At 37.5% G+C, this 17,734-nt stretch overlaps 1 protein-coding gene, 1 long non-coding RNA gene, 1 other non-coding gene and 1 pseudogene across 4 annotated transcripts; 1 reads left to right on the forward strand and 3 right to left on the reverse strand.

Annotated features, from left to right (window-relative positions):
- Positions 1-590: 590 nt before the first annotated feature.
- On the reverse strand, positions 591-11,062 carry LOC100745537 (mitochondrial uncoupling protein 2). Of its 2 annotated transcripts, none has more exons than XM_003489814.4 (6): positions 10,934-11,062; positions 7,370-7,913; positions 7,033-7,148; positions 4,947-5,056; positions 3,089-3,298; positions 591-2,487 (listed from the first exon to the last, which is right to left on the reverse strand). In XM_003489814.4, exons 2-6 carry the CDS (start codon positions 7,496-7,498, stop codon positions 2,102-2,104), a joined length of 951 nt encoding a protein of 316 aa, XP_003489862.1. In that variant the 5' UTR covers positions 7,499-7,913; positions 10,934-11,062; the 3' UTR covers positions 591-2,101. The 2 variants fall into 2 exon arrangements, with proteins under 2 accessions (XP_003489862.1, XP_033176818.1); XM_033320927.1 differs by lacking the exon at positions 10,934-11,062 and adding an exon at positions 8,803-8,825.
- Positions 11,063-11,891: 829 nt separating this feature from the next.
- TRNAI-AAU lies at positions 11,892-11,965 on the reverse strand. The gene has a single exon. It is a non-coding gene; the product is annotated as a tRNA-Ile (tRNA).
- A 2,889-nt stretch (positions 11,966-14,854) lies between these two features.
- On the forward strand, positions 14,855-17,102 carry LOC112212909 (annotated as a pseudogene).
- LOC117151711 lies at positions 15,777-16,532 on the reverse strand. The gene is made up of 2 exons (XR_004461805.1): positions 16,017-16,532; positions 15,777-15,951 (listed from the first exon to the last, which is right to left on the reverse strand). It is a non-coding gene; the product is annotated as an uncharacterized LOC117151711 (long non-coding RNA).
- Positions 17,103-17,734: the final 632 nt, after the last annotated feature.

The raw sequence follows: 17,734 nt of genomic DNA on the forward strand, positions 1-17,734 counted from the left end.
TTTTGTATGTTTTGAAAGAAGCGTGCCTACTACGATAGAACATTCCATACGCAAAAAACTTCATGAAGCGGCGTTCGTTCGTGACAATCTTACGTTGTTAAGAATTAAAGACACTCACAAAGTTAATAAAGTACATATACGATACAGATAATAATACGTTCTTCTTGAAATCGGTAAACGCTTTACGTTGGACATGTTCTTTCTACTCCGCAGCTTCTTTTACACGATACAAGGGCAGTAAAATTTCTCGTTACACACAGTGATACAGTACAAAGAGAAATGTCGATCAATCGAAAGTTTCATCAAATGATTTCATTGTAACGAACTGGTCTAATTGATATCGATCGAGATTCAAGTGTAACAATAACAACTAATACTGTACGGTACTCGAGCTACGGTTACGAATTTCACGAAGATCGATGTGACGTTAAAAAGACGATCGATCCTTACGGATAAAGTGAAAACAAGAAACAAGTTTCATCGTTGGCTAATTAGGCTTGTTAATAAATGTGAATCGAAAAAGACGAGAAATAAAGAAAGAGAAAAAAAAAGGATATAAAAAAAGATGTAGATGGATGAGACAGTCGGAATTAATAAGATAAGAATTGCTTTTTAATGTGAAAAGTACATCGATAAATGATAACATAGCCTTTAAAATAGACTACAAGTCGTCGATCGAAATTCGATAAAAATTGTGCCCTGTATAATATTAATTGACCCCAAATGAGATTGCGAATTATCCGCCCCTACTCTTTTCTTTAAATATCTAGCAACGATTGCGACAAATTAACCCGCATAACGCAAATGTTAGAAGAACGAATTACAATTACACAGATAAATATTAGCCAAGGATCTCTGTTTAATTCGTGCCTCGAAAAATTAATCGGAGTCTAGAAACGGAAATCAGTGGAATAATCATTTTGCGTATGTATGCGCGTGTGTGTAGCTTTCGTTAACAGACGTCGCAAACGCGTTAAAACCAATTTTGATATCTTATTGTCTGTCCGGCGTATCGTAAAGCGCGCGATTTTATACTAGTATTCATCGGGGGCAGGGAAAGGGAGTAATTTCTTTTTTCTCTATTGCTCTACTGTCTCTAAAGCTGACTTACGTAGCCAAAAATGTTTCGTTATGGATTATCGAGAGATTTCTAAGATCTTGATCGTACGTGCACTTCGTTGAAAGACGAAATTTTGTCGAAAAATGAGCATTCCTCTTTCTTTTCCGTTTTTTTTTTTTTCTTGTTTAGAATTAATCGAATCAAGATAGACCAATTGCAATACGCATGGTATTCGAATTACTTTATAAATAATTTTGGACGGACAAGTTTTCTCCGTTTTGTCAAATCGCCAACTTGAGTTGATTTCAATTTGATCAAATGTCGATGTGGAGTGCACGCGCGGTCTTATCTACGGAGAGAAAAGTGAAAATACAACGATAGATGGGAGAATTGGCTGTCGTCGTTTGCAAACGAAGCTATCGGTGAGATTAACAAAATCGCGTCTTAAATTTTCTTACACTTAACCTGCTTTAGTAAAGAGAAAGAAAGTCTAATATGTGTCATCGTGCTAACGATTATACCCTACGAAAGAGCACAGCGTAACAGCTTTTCCATCGTAAACACACCCTCTACGTATGCATAGGCAAGAATCTTTTCCAAGTAGTTGTTACATACGAATACGCATTAGGTAGAAAAGCATTAGCGATAGAAACTGTCCTCTACAACAGACAGGCGATTAAGCGTTATCGAATTCATCGAAAAAAACCCGGCGATTCCAACGATCGATAGAAAGTAAATAATTGTAACTTTTAATAAATCAATAACATACATTATCTAAGGTACCTAGAGAGAAACTTATACGTATGTATGCATGCATCGATATTAGTAAGTGTACCTGCAAACGACGGCAGGTAATAAGTTCTATTCGAAACGACCAAATCTAACCAATATACGATAATACATCCTCCCATCTCTAAGCTACATGATCGAAATACAGACTATGAAGCTGCAGTTGATTAAAACACGGCTCGTATGTGTACATCTTGTAAATCGACGGATACATCGGTCGATCGAGCACGTAGAACGCGACAGCTATGGTGCTCAATGATCGTTGTTCATCTTCTTCGCGTAGATATTGAACTGCTCGTAAGTGATCCATAGAACGATGTTCCAGGACACTAAACGCGTGAAGCTGGGCGCGAAGCCTTTGTAGAACGCGGATGGACCTTCCTTCGTCATCATACGAACAACGCAATCCTTCACGCCTTTGTATTCGCCAGGAGCGCTGTTTATGTAGCGAGTCTTCACCACGTCTACAGGACTAGCAGCCAAGGTGGTGCACAATCCTGCCACCATGGCGGCCGTTAGATAACAAGGGATTCCATCGCGCAGGTAATTGTGCTCCAAGATGAACTCCTTGATGACGTCATAGCAGACGATCTCCGCCACGTTCACGATCACGTTCCTCGAGACGTTGGGTACGGTTCCTAAACATGAAAACGTGGTTAAATTTGGCCGAGTCGATTCTTAATTCTCTTACGATAATAGTACAGTATTGCAATAGGCTTCGGATCTTCCGTTTAGACTCTAATACGATCGTATCAAAGGATTACGTTTAATAATTCCAAACGATTCCCGTTTCGATCGAGTCTGCTTGTGAGAATACCTATTATACTTTGTACGGATTAGAGGCTCGGTGGAGTTGCGTAGATCGGATTAGAGGGTAGTGGCTATAATAAACTACGTACACAGTGGCTACAATAGGGGTTCGGCGCATACTCTCATTTTCCAACGAGGTATATTTTATCAGGATTTGCATTTGCTGTTTGTAGCCACTGTGACTCGTTCTTAGAGAACCTTCTCTTCTTAGACAGATAAATTTCGCTGTAAATACAATCTTTATAACGTAATTCGTAGGACCAGTGTGACACGAAATTACAAGGCAAAGGGTTCAAGATTTATAAAGATTGAACGGTGATTTTCCAGAAGCTCGGCAATTTGCGACGGATCTGTACTCTCGCCCGAAGCAAGAGGATCATATTTCTGCGTGTAAACGGTATGGGCTTGTAATACAAGTGCTGGTGGTACCTTTCCAAAGACCCCGCCCTCCTTCTTTGACACCAATATTCCAGTATGCTTTTAGGGTTGAGCTGTATCTCGCCGGTTGTCCAATATCTCTAGCCTGAAAGCGGACCTTGACGACATCAGCCGGTTGAGCAAGGATCACCGCCATGGCGCCTGTCGTCATTCCAGCGGCGATTCGTACGGAAATACTCTTCGATCCGCTCCTGTTATTACCTGCCAAGACAAAAAAGTACAGTGAAAAGGCAGTCCAGGTTCGGTGTCGGTGTCTGGATTGTTTCGAGTACGTTATTTACGTTCTGTGTCACGGCTTTAGATCGAAAAAAGTAGGATGCAGGGTGGGACAGATCGCGCTCTGCGCGGTACAGCACGTTTATTAGCTCATTGATTATATTCACGTTACAGTAAACTCTTCTAAATGATAATTTTCGAACGTTACGAGGTCTTTTTTTTTCAACGATTACCACGATTTATATTTGTTAACGGGAGTACAATATGTTGCGACAAGAATCGCGACGATTATTGACGCGAGATGTTCGAGGCAGATACTCGAGATCAACTATGAATAGCTACTGAAGATTATATTTAGTTTAAACTTATTTTTTTAATTTACTCTAATTACCAGGACTATTCTCGGCAATGATATCTATACATACATCGATAGAAAAGTGTTGTTGATCGCGAGTACCTTGTGCCATTGATTTACACGGTTCTAGCAAATCTCTTGATGCGAGTAATTGGAAAATTGATCCGTGAAAAGGGTTACAATGACGTCGATAAGTTACGCAAGGAAACGTTTACAACATGCGACGATGAAGAGCAAAGACGAAACTCGAAATTCCTGCTACGACCGTTCGGCTTCTAATCGAGATATTTTATCATTAAGGAAAGATTAGTTTTAAATAGAAATAGTAGTCAGGATGAAAATTCCGCGAATATCGACGCATATACACATGAAAAATATCCAAAACATACATGCTCCTCTTTTCTATCGATAAATATATAAGTTGGTTTACACGCGACAGATAGAAACTTCAAAGAAGAATTCCAAAAATACACACGGTAAAATCGTATATAATGGTCACGAGATCAAACTGTGACTTTTTTTAAATATCTCTTTTCAAATCTCCAATCTCGAAAAAAAAAAAAAAAAAAATATGAAAGAAAACAAAATAGCGTTCGATAATTGTAGAATAATTTTGATACAGGAATCGATCGTTTCGCGATAATAGAGGGTACAGATTTAGTAAAGTATTTAGTAAATTATTTCACGAGTGATCCAATTTGCACAGAAGGAAAATACAAACGACAATCTGTGGCAGAGATTTCTCCAGCCATTATCTTTAAATCTTCTTTCTTCTTTCTCTTATACTTCCCTTTCGATAGTTAACTTTCGGTCATGGAAACGACGTGGATCAGCGATGGAACTAGACTCGATATTCAATGGATTCAATTATGAAAAAAAGACAAAAAAAAAAAAAAGAAAGTAAAAAGGAAACGTAAACGAAACAGCGTCACGTCCGAGGCGCTGCAAATTTCGATTCGCGGTCAGCGATTAAAATCTGGCTAAGTCTATATGGTACATTGCTACAGCTTATTATTATTATCGTCATACATGTATATGTATATATATATATTATCTCGTTTTGTCTTGTATAATCTCTTAGAAAAAGCACGAGGCAGCCGATGGTGGCTGATTATCGATCAATCAGCCGTTACTTACGCGTGTGTTACTCTGCTCGTGTAACAGAAAGATGGAGAGCACGTGCGCAGCGTATGTTCGCACGCTGCTCGCGTGTCTACTCGATTATATATCATATAGGAGGATTACGTAATCAAAAAGTTAGGAGTTTGTTGGATGTACCGTCGAAGATTCCAGCGTAGATTGACTTCACGATGTCGTAGAGGCCCAACCGTATGCTGGCGAAACACATCTGTCTCTGGAGTCCCGCGGACAGACCTCCGTACAGGCTCCTGTAACCACCCTCGCTCAAGCTCACCGCCCTCACAATTTACCCTCAAACGTAGCCCAGGGTCATATTTTTTTTTTTTTATTTTTATTTCTTTTCTGCTTCTATTTTTACAAGTTTGTATTTATTATATATTTACTTTTCTCGATTTCTTTTTTCTCTCTCTCTCTCTCGCTCTCTCTTTCTCTAATTTGCTTCCCTTCGATTAAATTGTCTTTAAAATGCTCGAATTCTTCGTTTTGGTACGTCTGTCTCTCTTTTCCTTGTTTATTCAATAAACAAAGAACAAGATTGATTTTTGTATCGCGGTAACAATACTAGAAATACCAGAGTTTCCTATTTCTAATGTTCCCTCGTAGCAAATTCTTATTTCAAAAGGAATCGCTGTTGTTATTTTAAAGAAAGAAAACACGCAAAAGATGTTTATTTTTCCGAAGAAAATAAACAATAGAACGATTATACTTGACAGCGAAGACAGTAATTTTTGTTGATTTATGTAGTGGGTCGAAATGACCAGGCTGGTCTTTTTAGAGTTAAAATCTTTAAGAAACACGCGAAGGGAAGCCAATAGAGTCTCTCACGAATAACATTTGAGGAGCACGAGAGAAAAGATCAGCTAAAAGAACCGGGAGAGAGCTTGCGCTGAGAGAGCTGGACACGGTTATGACAAATCGTATTCGCGGTGGAAGCGCAACCATGCGAGGCGCCGCTCAATTTTTTTTTTTTTTTTTTCAAAAATCGTTGAAAAAGGAAAAACTGCGGCTGAGCAAAGGCAAAAGAAATGAAAGCAGATAAAAATAAGAATAAAAGATAAGAAAAGAAAAATATATTCGCATAGCTGGACAGTTTAAAGTGGTCACGCGATGCCTTCCTTTGTAACGAACTTACGCCATTAAAGAACGATTATTACCAGTATTACTATAATAGCATGCTTATCGACTATTTAGAATATAATGGAACAATTGTCGCTATTTATGCGAATAAATGAAAATCCTTCTTTATTGTTGTTTTCGTACAAAAATCATGAAAGGCATTTCGTGCTCGAAAGAGAAAATAAAGTGATAAAAGGGAGCACCATGGACGCGTTCTTTTGTCTATTAAACACAATTACAATATTTCAAGTATTTTATCTAGCGTTCGATCGTCAGTTCAAGGAACAGTCAATGGCACTCGATAAGATAAAAACTACGTAGAAAAGAAAAAAAGAAACAAGCGTAACCCAATTACCGTTAGAAATAAGCAAAGATAACTGAGAAGTAAAATGCCAGTGCATCAGCGGTTAGTCAAACTTGTATAATCGCGATTTCGTTACTTCCATTATGTTATTTCGATCCCCGTTCGTCGTTGTCGATGCGCTTGGAAATTCGAATTCTATGATTCATAGCGCGCAACGTCGCGCGTTTTCTCTACTTTTCTCGTTCACTTGTCTCTCATCGAGTACATCGAATCGAACGCTGTACGATCGTAGAGGATCGCACGATAATACGACGCATTTACTATGATACTAATGAGATCTGCAAAGTGCACGACAACGACGACGGCGTCGATCGAGTCGGTAGTTAGTAAAGAACGAGATCGGAAGAGCAATCGAATCGCGGGGCCATGTGCAGAGAATTGGAAATATTCTGGAGTCATGGAATGCCAAGAAGCTATTTTAGAGAGAGAGTTAATGTGCGGTCTACTAATTCAACGATAGCATCAAGTTATTCGAACGAACAGCTCCTACGATCAGCCAGTACGGAAATTTTTTTTCTCTTTTTCTTTTTTTTTTTTCTTTTTTAAGTTTAAATAATTAAGCGATCAAATAGTCATTGGAGCGGGCGTAAAGAATCGCCCGGCGTGTATAAACTTTGATTCGAATCGGAAGAATCGTATATACGCTAACGATATTTAATACTTATATCAATATCGTAATCGTAATCAGGCTTTTACCTACCCCTTGTTCGTCTTAAGTTACGGATAGGATCGTGAATAACCTACCTTGCTCCTTCCACTCTGATGATGTTTCCTACTGTCCTCAATAATCCTGGCTGTGTATTTCGAACCATGATGCCGTTCGCTGTTGCCAACCGAATAGGATGATTTTCTCCGGCAATCTACAAAAATCGTACGGGTATCACTTACGTTTTCTATCACCGGATAGATAGGTTTTCATTAAACTACGCTCGGCGCACTACCTAATTTTTACGAGCCAACGATCGTTCGTAAGAACAAAACAGAACGAGCTGGACGCTTTAACAAAAGGTACGTAACAGAAGGTTCGTTGAAACGTTTAATATTTGATAGTGACGTGGGAAATCGATACGTATTTAGTTACCTGCATTCTGACTTTGGCGGTGTCCAAAGGAAACGTCACTAAATCAGCGATACAGGCTGCTGTGCCTGCAGAGAGTACTTTCATCCATAAAGGGAATTCGTCCGACGTTTGTTGCTCCATCGTGCTCATTCTTCTCTTCGTTCTCTTTCTCTCCACCAATATCTCCTCTTTTATCGCGTTTTAGCTATTTAGTCCGATCAGTGCGGTCTAGGTTGATGAATGCGCCGAATGTATGGGATTCGAGTAGTGCAAATTTTCAAATTCTTTCGACTCCTTTCAATCACCGCGTGACCATATCTTTGATCCTTCGAGCTTGCTCCGCTTATCTGAGCGAGATCCTCTGTTAGAAAAGCGATATGTACACTATATACAAAGTCCTACCAGAGGACAGGAACCTTCAGATGATCATTTATTAAACGGCTGTGGTTTAGAGGTAGAGCTTTTTAGGTTCCCTGAAATGATCAGGATACGCGTGCAGTCCCCCTGACCGCGAGCACTCGTGTTTTATGTCTTGATTGTGAAGTACTTTATACATACTATTCTTCTGTAACAGACACCAAAGGAGAAACAACAGTCGATAAGTTAGTCTCTCGTGAAATTCGTTAATTTGTCGCTCGCCAACACATATCGATCTAAATTATCTTTATTCGACTATCGATCGACTATCGACGCCTCCACGAGTTTAACGAAAATAACAAAAGTTCAATGGCCGACAAAGTGGTCGAGCAGAGTGGAGCTACGATCGTTCGACGAACATCGACGCATCAGAGAAACTACATGTAATTCGTCGTTATCGGGATACGAACACGATAGAATATCGCGAAACACGGCCCAGACGAGCGCGTCGTGACTTGGCAACTGGGACAACCGATTGTTTAGTCTCTGTAAACGTAACCTATCGGTGCACCTGTGTCATAATTATCCGGACGACGTCAAGTTCCCACAACTCAATTTTATGTAACGTTACTCCGCGCTCAATGACACTGTTCTCGCGCGTGGACAGCCAAAACGTAACTTGCAGCGAATGACACGAAAATAGACGGCTTAGAAAACTATTGGGAAACGGCCAGCGTGACTATGCACGAACAAGTCGCGAATCTTTGTCTCGTTTAATAACTTTTCAGATCTTATGTTTAGAATAAAACATATATAGTTTGTTCAGGATAAGTGGCGCCGTTGGGGCGCCTTTGTTTCCTTCGATGGAAGAAACGAGAGTCGACTCTACTCGATCGCGGTTTTCAACGTTGAAACCAGTTATATCTGTAACGCGTTATTGCGACCGTGAGGGCTATTTTTGCCAAAGTGAAACGTTGTCGCAGGTATCGTGCACGATGTTCTCATACGATCGAACAAAGCGATGGTTTTCTGTTCTGCCGATTATTCGCGAGTAGCCAGACCCAAGACTTCCACGCGGTAAAAAACGAAAGGAGTACCGTTGCCAAGGCAAGTCGTGGGGCAAAGTCCGCGAGTTGTGATTCGAGTTAGGTCGAATTCGGCCCCATCTGCACTTTGCTCGTCGTATTCGCGTCGTTCTTGTCCGATGTCAAGGACCTCAACCTCTCGTACGATTTCCTTTCTATAATCTATTCCGTTTATATAATCAACGTTTCGTTTAATTAGCAATTTTTCAACTCTAAGCGATCGATTGGAAAATCTAGGCTAAATATCGATTTTATCGTAGGTAAATTTTACTGGAAGAAGGTCGAAGAGTAAATCGTCTTGGTATCGAAATAATTTCAACGAGTCTTGTAATTTAAAATTTAAAATCATAAATTCTGGCAATCGCTCGTAACCTTCAGCCACCGATTTCTATTACGAACTTCGATTCCTTCTACTCGCTCGGTTCCACGATTTCTCCATCGGCAGTGCTAGCTATCGACGCGTCCTATTGTGTCGAAAGGCCATGCAAGACGCTTGCAAACAATGCGATCGATAGTAAACTTCGGCCATGCGCCTGCACCCGTTGCTGCACCCATATTTTTCATATACCATACTTACATATATATGTATATATATACACATGCATATACGTGTAATTTCTTAAACAAATGAAATGTATTTCTGATTTTTATTATCGAATAAAACCAATTAATTTCAATTAGCTTTTAATTCTGAATCGTATTACAATTTGTAACGTATCGAAGCAAATGTTTGTTGAGATAATTGAAATAGTTTTTGTTTGCGCTATTGAATAATTAAATGTCCATATTTCAAAAGGTCTTCTATGTAGAGATCTTAGGTCGATCAACTTGATAAACAAGCGCAAATTGTGAAACAAGTATGTAAACAAGATTTATCTCGTGTATGTTATCTTCCTTTCTAACGATTTCGAGCCTTGAAGAGGCGGAGTACCGAGATATCCTTGCGCACGAGGATACAGCTGCTGGAAAGGTGCAGGTATATTGATTATCCTAGACGCGAACGCGGTTGCGGTATAGCAATCGTTGGTACACGATCAAGTCAACACAGTCACTGTAGTTATGTATTCTTTCGACGTTCAGCGATAAATACCAGCAGAAAATTAGCACAGAACAAAATGATTTACTTTTTACTATGATGATTTGTAATCCAGTTTTCCTGAAAAATAGCTTGCAATTAGTATGTTTATATTTTTGCGTCACAATATCATGAAATACGAAGAAAACACGAAGTTATACAGTCGTGGTTATCTTAATTTTTAATGATGTTATATCAATGAAATTTCTTTGGCGAAAATTATTTAGAGAAAATATAATTCACAATTTACGACTCTCTCAATGTTATAAAATAAAAATTGATAGAAAAGGAAACGTCAATTTAATAATTATTATTTTTATTTTTGCACGAAGAAGAGTCTGGCAAAGTTTTCCTGGAAATGCACTAATTCGTGGCAGGTGGTTCTGTGAGAGTTTGACAAATCGATGTTGCCGGCCTTTGACTATTCGCGCATATGCATTGCAGTTACAGACTGCGGAAACACGAATCGGCTATATCCGTCTAAATGACATATTGATTGAAATTTTAATTCGTATTACTCTTGGCATCGGAACGAACGAATGGAATTTGAAACGCCTGTCCTTCGAATGTACATTCTTGCATTATGTAAACGAACATTGAGTTTGATAACTGCGACTACAATTTCCTAGGAACTAGTTTAGCGAAAGCAAGTTCTTTCGATGGTTTTGCGTCAAAGCGACCATCGATTTCGTTATTATTCGATAGAATATTTAAGAACGACGAACACTAACAATACTTTGTCAATATACTCGCGATTGTCTTACTAACGCGAATACTTTTTTTGAACTTTACAGTCAGCACAATACTAACATAAAAGGAATTAAATATGAGTCTTGAATATTTATCATGAAGATTAGAACCATGTTTGAATAAAATGGAACGCCAACGATAGGTCAAATCACCTGGCAAACTACGTCGAAGGTTAAGTAATTTTGCAAAATTCGCGAAAATTTTCATGAATTATTTAAAACACTAAAAAACGACAACATTAATAACCTCTTAAAAATTGGTAAATAAATATTGCTGGAGTAATGAAAAACAATGGAATTCTGAGCGAAATGTACTTACCAAGCGTACAGTGAGTGAACAACAACACAACTGGAACAGGTTACTGTGAAGGCATCGTTTATACCGGCTCGTCGACCAATGGGAATCGTGCAGAGTTGAATTCTGCCTATCAGCTGCCGTCTGTGACGTCAGATTTGGCCAAAGAAAGCTCAGCTTGCGGCCAAATCGATAAGTTCCAGGAATGTGCTGGTATAGTGCTTTCTTAGTTGCATACGGATACGTGTAGTACTGTATATATATGCATTGGTGGAGGGCAGGCGCATTACGGTCGACACCCTTTCAATGAAGAAGGGTTACGTGTCGCGGAATGTGCAATCCTGAACCATTGGAAATTGCCATAGCTCATCGTGGAAATTTATTTTGCCGCATATATTGCAACTTTTTGCATCAACCAACTGTATATGGCACAGCTAACTGTATTCGATCCACAGACAAATAACGCACCGAAGGAAAGGACATCTTCCAGGAACGTAACTTAAAGCGTTTTGTCGAATCAATTTTGTAGATGAAGAATTTTTAACGAATCATTTATTATCGTATTTATTTTGATCATAAACATTGCGATAAATCTTGTGTTTGGCTGTCTTTCTTTTTCGTCAATTTAAGATAGAATTTGGACAAATGATAGCAACTCGATAGCTCTTGATCAATGTCGCTGGCCTTCACGGACGCTTGTGAATTTCACATGAGTACTAATACTTAAGATTTACGATTAGCTTATCGGTGTGATAAGGATGATATAACATTTGTTCAATCGCTTTTACGTGTATCTTTTAAACGTAGTCGATAACTATCGTTGCGTATTGGTTTGGGAAGGAAATCCACGTGATATTTCATGTGCTGATAACGTGCATAGGTGCATATTAACCGAATAATTAAAACGATAAACAAGACAAAATAGGTCGAATAGTAACAGCTCTTGTATAAAATATGAAAATGCGAACAAGAAAAAAAATTTTGGCTCATGAGGGGATCGAACCCGCGACCTTCGCGTTATTAGCACGACGCTCTAACCAACTGAGCTAATGAGCCAATTGAGAGAACGTTCTTATTTATAAAACTTCCGTTTCATGCTTAAGCCATCTCTTTTTACATTTAATATTTTTTACATATCGAATGATTGTATAAAATAGTAATTGGAAATTATTTTTTAAATATAAGTCAACATTAGGCGAGTCAAGTACAAGGTCGTTTATAAAGCGCTACGCTGATTCGACACAGTCAAAATCGTATGGGTACTTTTTGATGTTCGTTCGTGTTGACAATTGTATTTACAAAGTTTGGCATTGTAGTCGTAAAACGATCGTAAAATCTTGCTAATCCACGACGTAATGAGGGAGAGGGTCTTATTTTTAGCATGCTCGAGTGTTTTCGCTTTTTCTTTTTAAGACTGAGGATGACGAAGCCAGACGATCATTCCAAACATTCGAATTTCACACTTCTTTCTACATAAACATATCTTATGCGATAGTTTTCCTTTGCGACAGCGTCATTACCGTCATTCTCTGGTTCATCGTCCTTAGATCAATCAACATTTCTTCATCCTTAAATCCTTAATCCTTAAAAATTCCATCCTTAAAAATTACGCACCGAGCGTAACTGTCTATGTCTACAAATTGTTGGAATAAAGTGTATATTGTAACTTGTTAATCCAGTGTTATAATTAGTTCAACCACTTCTATTATCCTAAACGAAATAGGGGATCGATCACTTCGTGACGTCGGTTATATAATCGTAACGGGAATTTACGACTCCTGTTGGCGCGTTTCCTCGCGATCGCGTCTCTCCGCAAACGGTCGAACAATGATTATTTGTAAGTCGTCGCATTAGACACAATTGATCGATAATGTATATATATATTGTTAGTAATTTTTTTTGTAGTTTGGACTCTGCTATTCTGCTCACAAAAAGAGTCAAATAGTGTTAACATAATGGGTTGTAGGCTATATCGATACATCATGAAGGACAAATAGATAACAAATAAGATCATTGTGTCCCAATTACGTTTATTGTAAATGTTAGCTAACATTACTGTCGTTGTTCGGAAGCAGGAATATATTTATAAGATACAAAACCTTTTAGTTTCACAATTTTCAACTTTTTGTTGATTTTATATGAACATCGATTAAACAACCTCATTTTCCGTTTCGTTTTAATTGTGTAAGTTATAAAGATATTATGTATAAATTGGAGTTATGATCACTGATATATTCAAAGCAAGTTATATCAAAAGCAATTTATAAACAATACACCAAGAGATCGAAGGTGTATAAACTAAAATAAATGGTTAAGTAAAAATAGGAATATGAATATAACAAAAAATTCATTTTTTAAGAAAGATCAGTTATTCACTTTATCGTCACAGGGTAATTTATCATTTGTAGTAGAGAGCATCGTCATTCGTCAATGCAGAGGGCATTAACGCTATCTTTTGAAAGTCTCCTGCCTGAACCGCTATGCCATTTTCGTATCATATCCGACGTTATCGATTCAGTGTAGAAGACTACAGCGCCAGTGGAGCATTTATCGCAATTGATCTATTATCCGTTGTTTAACAAAGTTTAATTTATTTTTTTCATTATGTGGAATTTTGGTATTGACGAGAGGTTTATCAGAGCTGTAACATATATTTTATACTTAAATATCTGTTCGACCGTTCGCGGAGAGATGCGATCGCGAGGAAGTGCGCTAGTTAGAGTTGTAAATTCCTGTTACGATTAGACAATCGACGCCATGAAATAATCGATTTCGTTTAGGATAATAGAGTTGGTTGAACTGATTATAACATTGAGGTAACGGGTTACAATATGCACTTTATTCCGACAATTTGTAGATATAGACAGTTACGCTGGGTGCGTAATTTTTAAGGATGGAATTTTTAAGGATTAAGGATTTAAGGATGAAGAAATGTTGGCTGATCTAAGGACGATGAACCAGAGAATGACGGTAATGTCGCTGTCGCAAAGGAAAACTATCGTTGGGTATTGGTCGCCTTACCATCGGTCGCTTGCAGGTAGGCATGATCGTTGAACATGGGGAAACTCGACTTTCCCATCTTTTACCTGATGGAACAATAATCATAAGGAACATCTCGACTTGAATATATTTTATAACCAATAAGGAACCTAACGGTAACATGCAAATGCTTAGTTCATTACAGTTCCTTAGTACGGTCCGACTAATTATATTTGTACAGCAAGTGATCGTCTTGACCGAGGGATGGATTCTGATTGATGTAAAGAGTCACCGGACGGTACAGTATTGTTGCATTTTTATCTTTTCAATGATATTATTAAAATTTGTAATTATTATTCTATTAAATTATCCCAAAAGTTTCTTTATGTCATATATTTTATAAGGAAATAATAGGTGCAAGCTTTGTTCTATATTATTTTATCAAATTATATATGATCCATTTTATTATATTACTACAAATACTAAGAACTTAGAACTAATACTTAGAACTTACCAAAGTAGCCAAACTTTACTTACAACACATTGCTATAATAAAAAATATGGATACGTATTAGGTAAATAACGGTATCTAACAACTGCAAATAGCATCTAATCACAGAATAGTTATAGCTATGTAACAAACTCTAAATACACTATATCAATCTCCGGTTAAATTAAATTTCATCACTCGAACAGCTCGTTCTGATTCTCGTGTGCTTTGGTGAAAATCGGTCACGGATATTCTCGAGAAGATCCATTTGTTGATCGTTAAAAATGACGCGATACAGCCTTTCAGATATTCAGGTATTTTCTTGTTTTCGTTAGCCTGATAAGTTACAGCTGGGTCGATTCAGCGAGGCGAAGGAAACCAAGGCAGGCAATAAAAACGAAAGATATGTTTTCGATAATCGCGATATATTCAGGACATCGGTCACCGGATACAAGAGCGAATTGTTTCATGGAATAAGTGCTCGTAATGTTTGAATTTCGCGCCCCTATCTTGCACATCGTGTCGATCGACAATTTAACTAGTTTCACGAATCTACAGCGAACTAGTCACGCGCCTCTATCGGACTGCACGCGAATCGCTTACGTGAGTCGACGCGTTCTCAAACGTTCATCTACAGAATGTAGTTCATAGACTGCTATTCGTAAATATAAATAAACGTCGAGAGAGCAAGTCACACTTGCGCGCGTTTCTCCGTAACAGTCGAATAACATCGAAGAGGACACGAGACTGAACAGCCTATATTTCAATTATAAATTTAACACAAAATCAGAAGAAATGATTTATTGCGCGTGCTTCCCAAAAGCGAAGATTCGACTTAAAGCAATATTGTCACCGAATGAAAAGGAAAACAGGGCAATTATTAATGGAAATGTGTTAGCCGCAGATTTTTTTTTGTTAGCCGTAGTTTTAAAGAACAAAGATAATCGCGTGAGTTAATATCGTGAACGATGTTTTTCTGACAAAAAGATGTCGCTTCATGTTCAACGTGGCGATAAAAATGTTGCTCCAAGAACGAACCTTAGATTAAAAGGAGGATCGTGTTTCACAATCGAGAGGAAAGCCATGTTCGGAGGAAACGATCGCAGACAACAACAATCGTAAGTGAGGTATGTGCCGTTTCGTACGCCAATTTAAATTATGAAAAATTGAAGATCTGAGTATAACATTCAGAATGAAACTGCAGCGAAAAATGAAGGCCCGAAACAATTACGAATGGATATTTCTGTAATTTAAAATACTGTGTCGCAAGAAATCTAGATTAGTCCAGCCGAATGTAATCTATGTACATAATGCGTTGCGACGTTTGTTTTTGGCCAATTTGCGCAAGAGGAGTGGTTCTTGCTTTCCACGATTCTACAAATAAAAAGTAGCTATCACAATTACGATTACAATTTATTCTTGCATATTAAATAAAACTGCATATACAGTTGCGTACAGTCATAACGCCCACTAATCGTTGCTATTTTATGAATTTTTTCTTGTCCATTCAGCACGATCCACAAACTATTTAATTCTCTTGTTCCAATGAACGTAGTATTTATGGAAGTTTCGTCTATAATAATATCAAACAGCTCTATCGACTGATACGCAAACAATTTTTATCAATAAAGTCAATACCTTCGTCGTGTAAACTCCGAGACGAGTCACAGAAGACCTAGAATCGTTCAACCTGTGTAAATCCACATATGTGGTGTATAATGCAGTCTTTGATCGATTCGCGCGAGAAACATCGTTTTGGAATGGGATCGGTTAATAAACGAGCACAGCTTCAAAGAGAAGAGGATTGAGATCGGTTGAAATTATAATTATTCTACCTTATAACTAAGGAACAAGGTTAGCCAGAAGAAGGTCGGGTAAGCGAGTCTTTTCTTTCTCTTGTTTTGGTATGTTACGCTTTGATATTGTTTGGTTTGTTTGTTTTGTTATGGTTTGTTTTTCTGACAGAAGGAAAGCTTCGACACATAGCGAAGGTCGCCAAGACAAAAACAGAGAGCGCTGTTTACAAAAACTCTCGTCGACGGTTTGTTGCTACTTTAAACAATACCTGTGAAGGCCAAGGTAAACACCTGTTGAAGTTTGGTGTTAATGATCCGAAAATACGATGTTTCAGTTTTGGTAATTTTTGCAGTTTTGTAATTTTTTTGCGGTGTAGTATAGTAATATTTCTATCGTGACTTCAAGATATATAAAATTCCAAAATATATAAATAAGCGTTACTCTTATACTACAATTTCTTAGTCAGCATGTTAGACGTATCTTCCGTAATCTTTTGAATTTAATTGTTCTTATTATTCTCGTATTCCTTATTCTTTCTTCAACAATTAAAATTCCTTACTTCCCTTTTACTACGAATTATGTAGTATGAAAGTTACAGAATCATGTAATCGTATAACTTATTACATTGTCTCCATGTCATTTTCATGTGTTTTCCTTATAGCGTTGTTTTATTGATAAACGCTATTTCTTGTAGCACTGCTTTTAGCGTACCCGATGTCAGCTGTACATCATGTGACAATCGAAGAAGCTATTGGACGTCGTTATGGTAGATATCTATATGAATACAACTTTCACTTCTATAACAAAGTTAGCTAAAATTTGGGTCGTACCGAAGGAGCGAAGCAGTTTTCACAAAACATCAATTGTGAGCAAAGGTGACTATTTCATAACACTTTTTTTCTTACTCGTCGGTTTTTCTGCTTTTAGTTTATTCATTCGTTTATTTATTATATTTACTTATGTGATTATTTATTTGTATCCTCCTGACAAGAGATCGAAAGATGAAGATTGTTCAAATTAATAAATAAATATGTCTGAAGGAAGCATTAAACGATTAAATTTCATTGCAGCATTAAAAGAATAAAATCCCGTCTCTTAGAAGTTCACCTATTCTATCGCATCGGGGATAGAAACATTGTAAAAATGGGGAAATACTTTGGAAAATGGTTATTGTCAGCATGTAGCAGATGAATTTCAATTTATTGTTACAGTTATAGTTATTGTTATATTTTTATTGTTATTAATTTATTGTTATAGTACTGTTAATTTATTGTTATAGTACTTTCTGATTATGAAAACATAATTACTCGAAAATCAAATATAACACGATTAGATGTCCTTAAAATTCCCCTTAACATCCATAGAAACATGATCTTGACGATGGTTTTGCTCTTCTCGTTGGTTGTAGTCTGCCTGCATTATCGATAAATCTTGTTACGAGTTTGTGAGTCAGACTACGTGCACTTAATATATAATTAATAATCGACTTGAGAATACAAAGATGAGAGTAGAGAAGATCAAAAGATTCACATTTTCATTTTTCAAATATATAAAATTAC

This window comes from Bombus impatiens, unplaced genomic scaffold (assembly GCF_000188095.3).
Source record: "Bombus impatiens unplaced genomic scaffold, BIMP_2.2 scf_0377, whole genome shotgun sequence".
NCBI classification, from domain to species: Eukaryota; Metazoa; Arthropoda; class Insecta; order Hymenoptera; family Apidae; genus Bombus; species Bombus impatiens.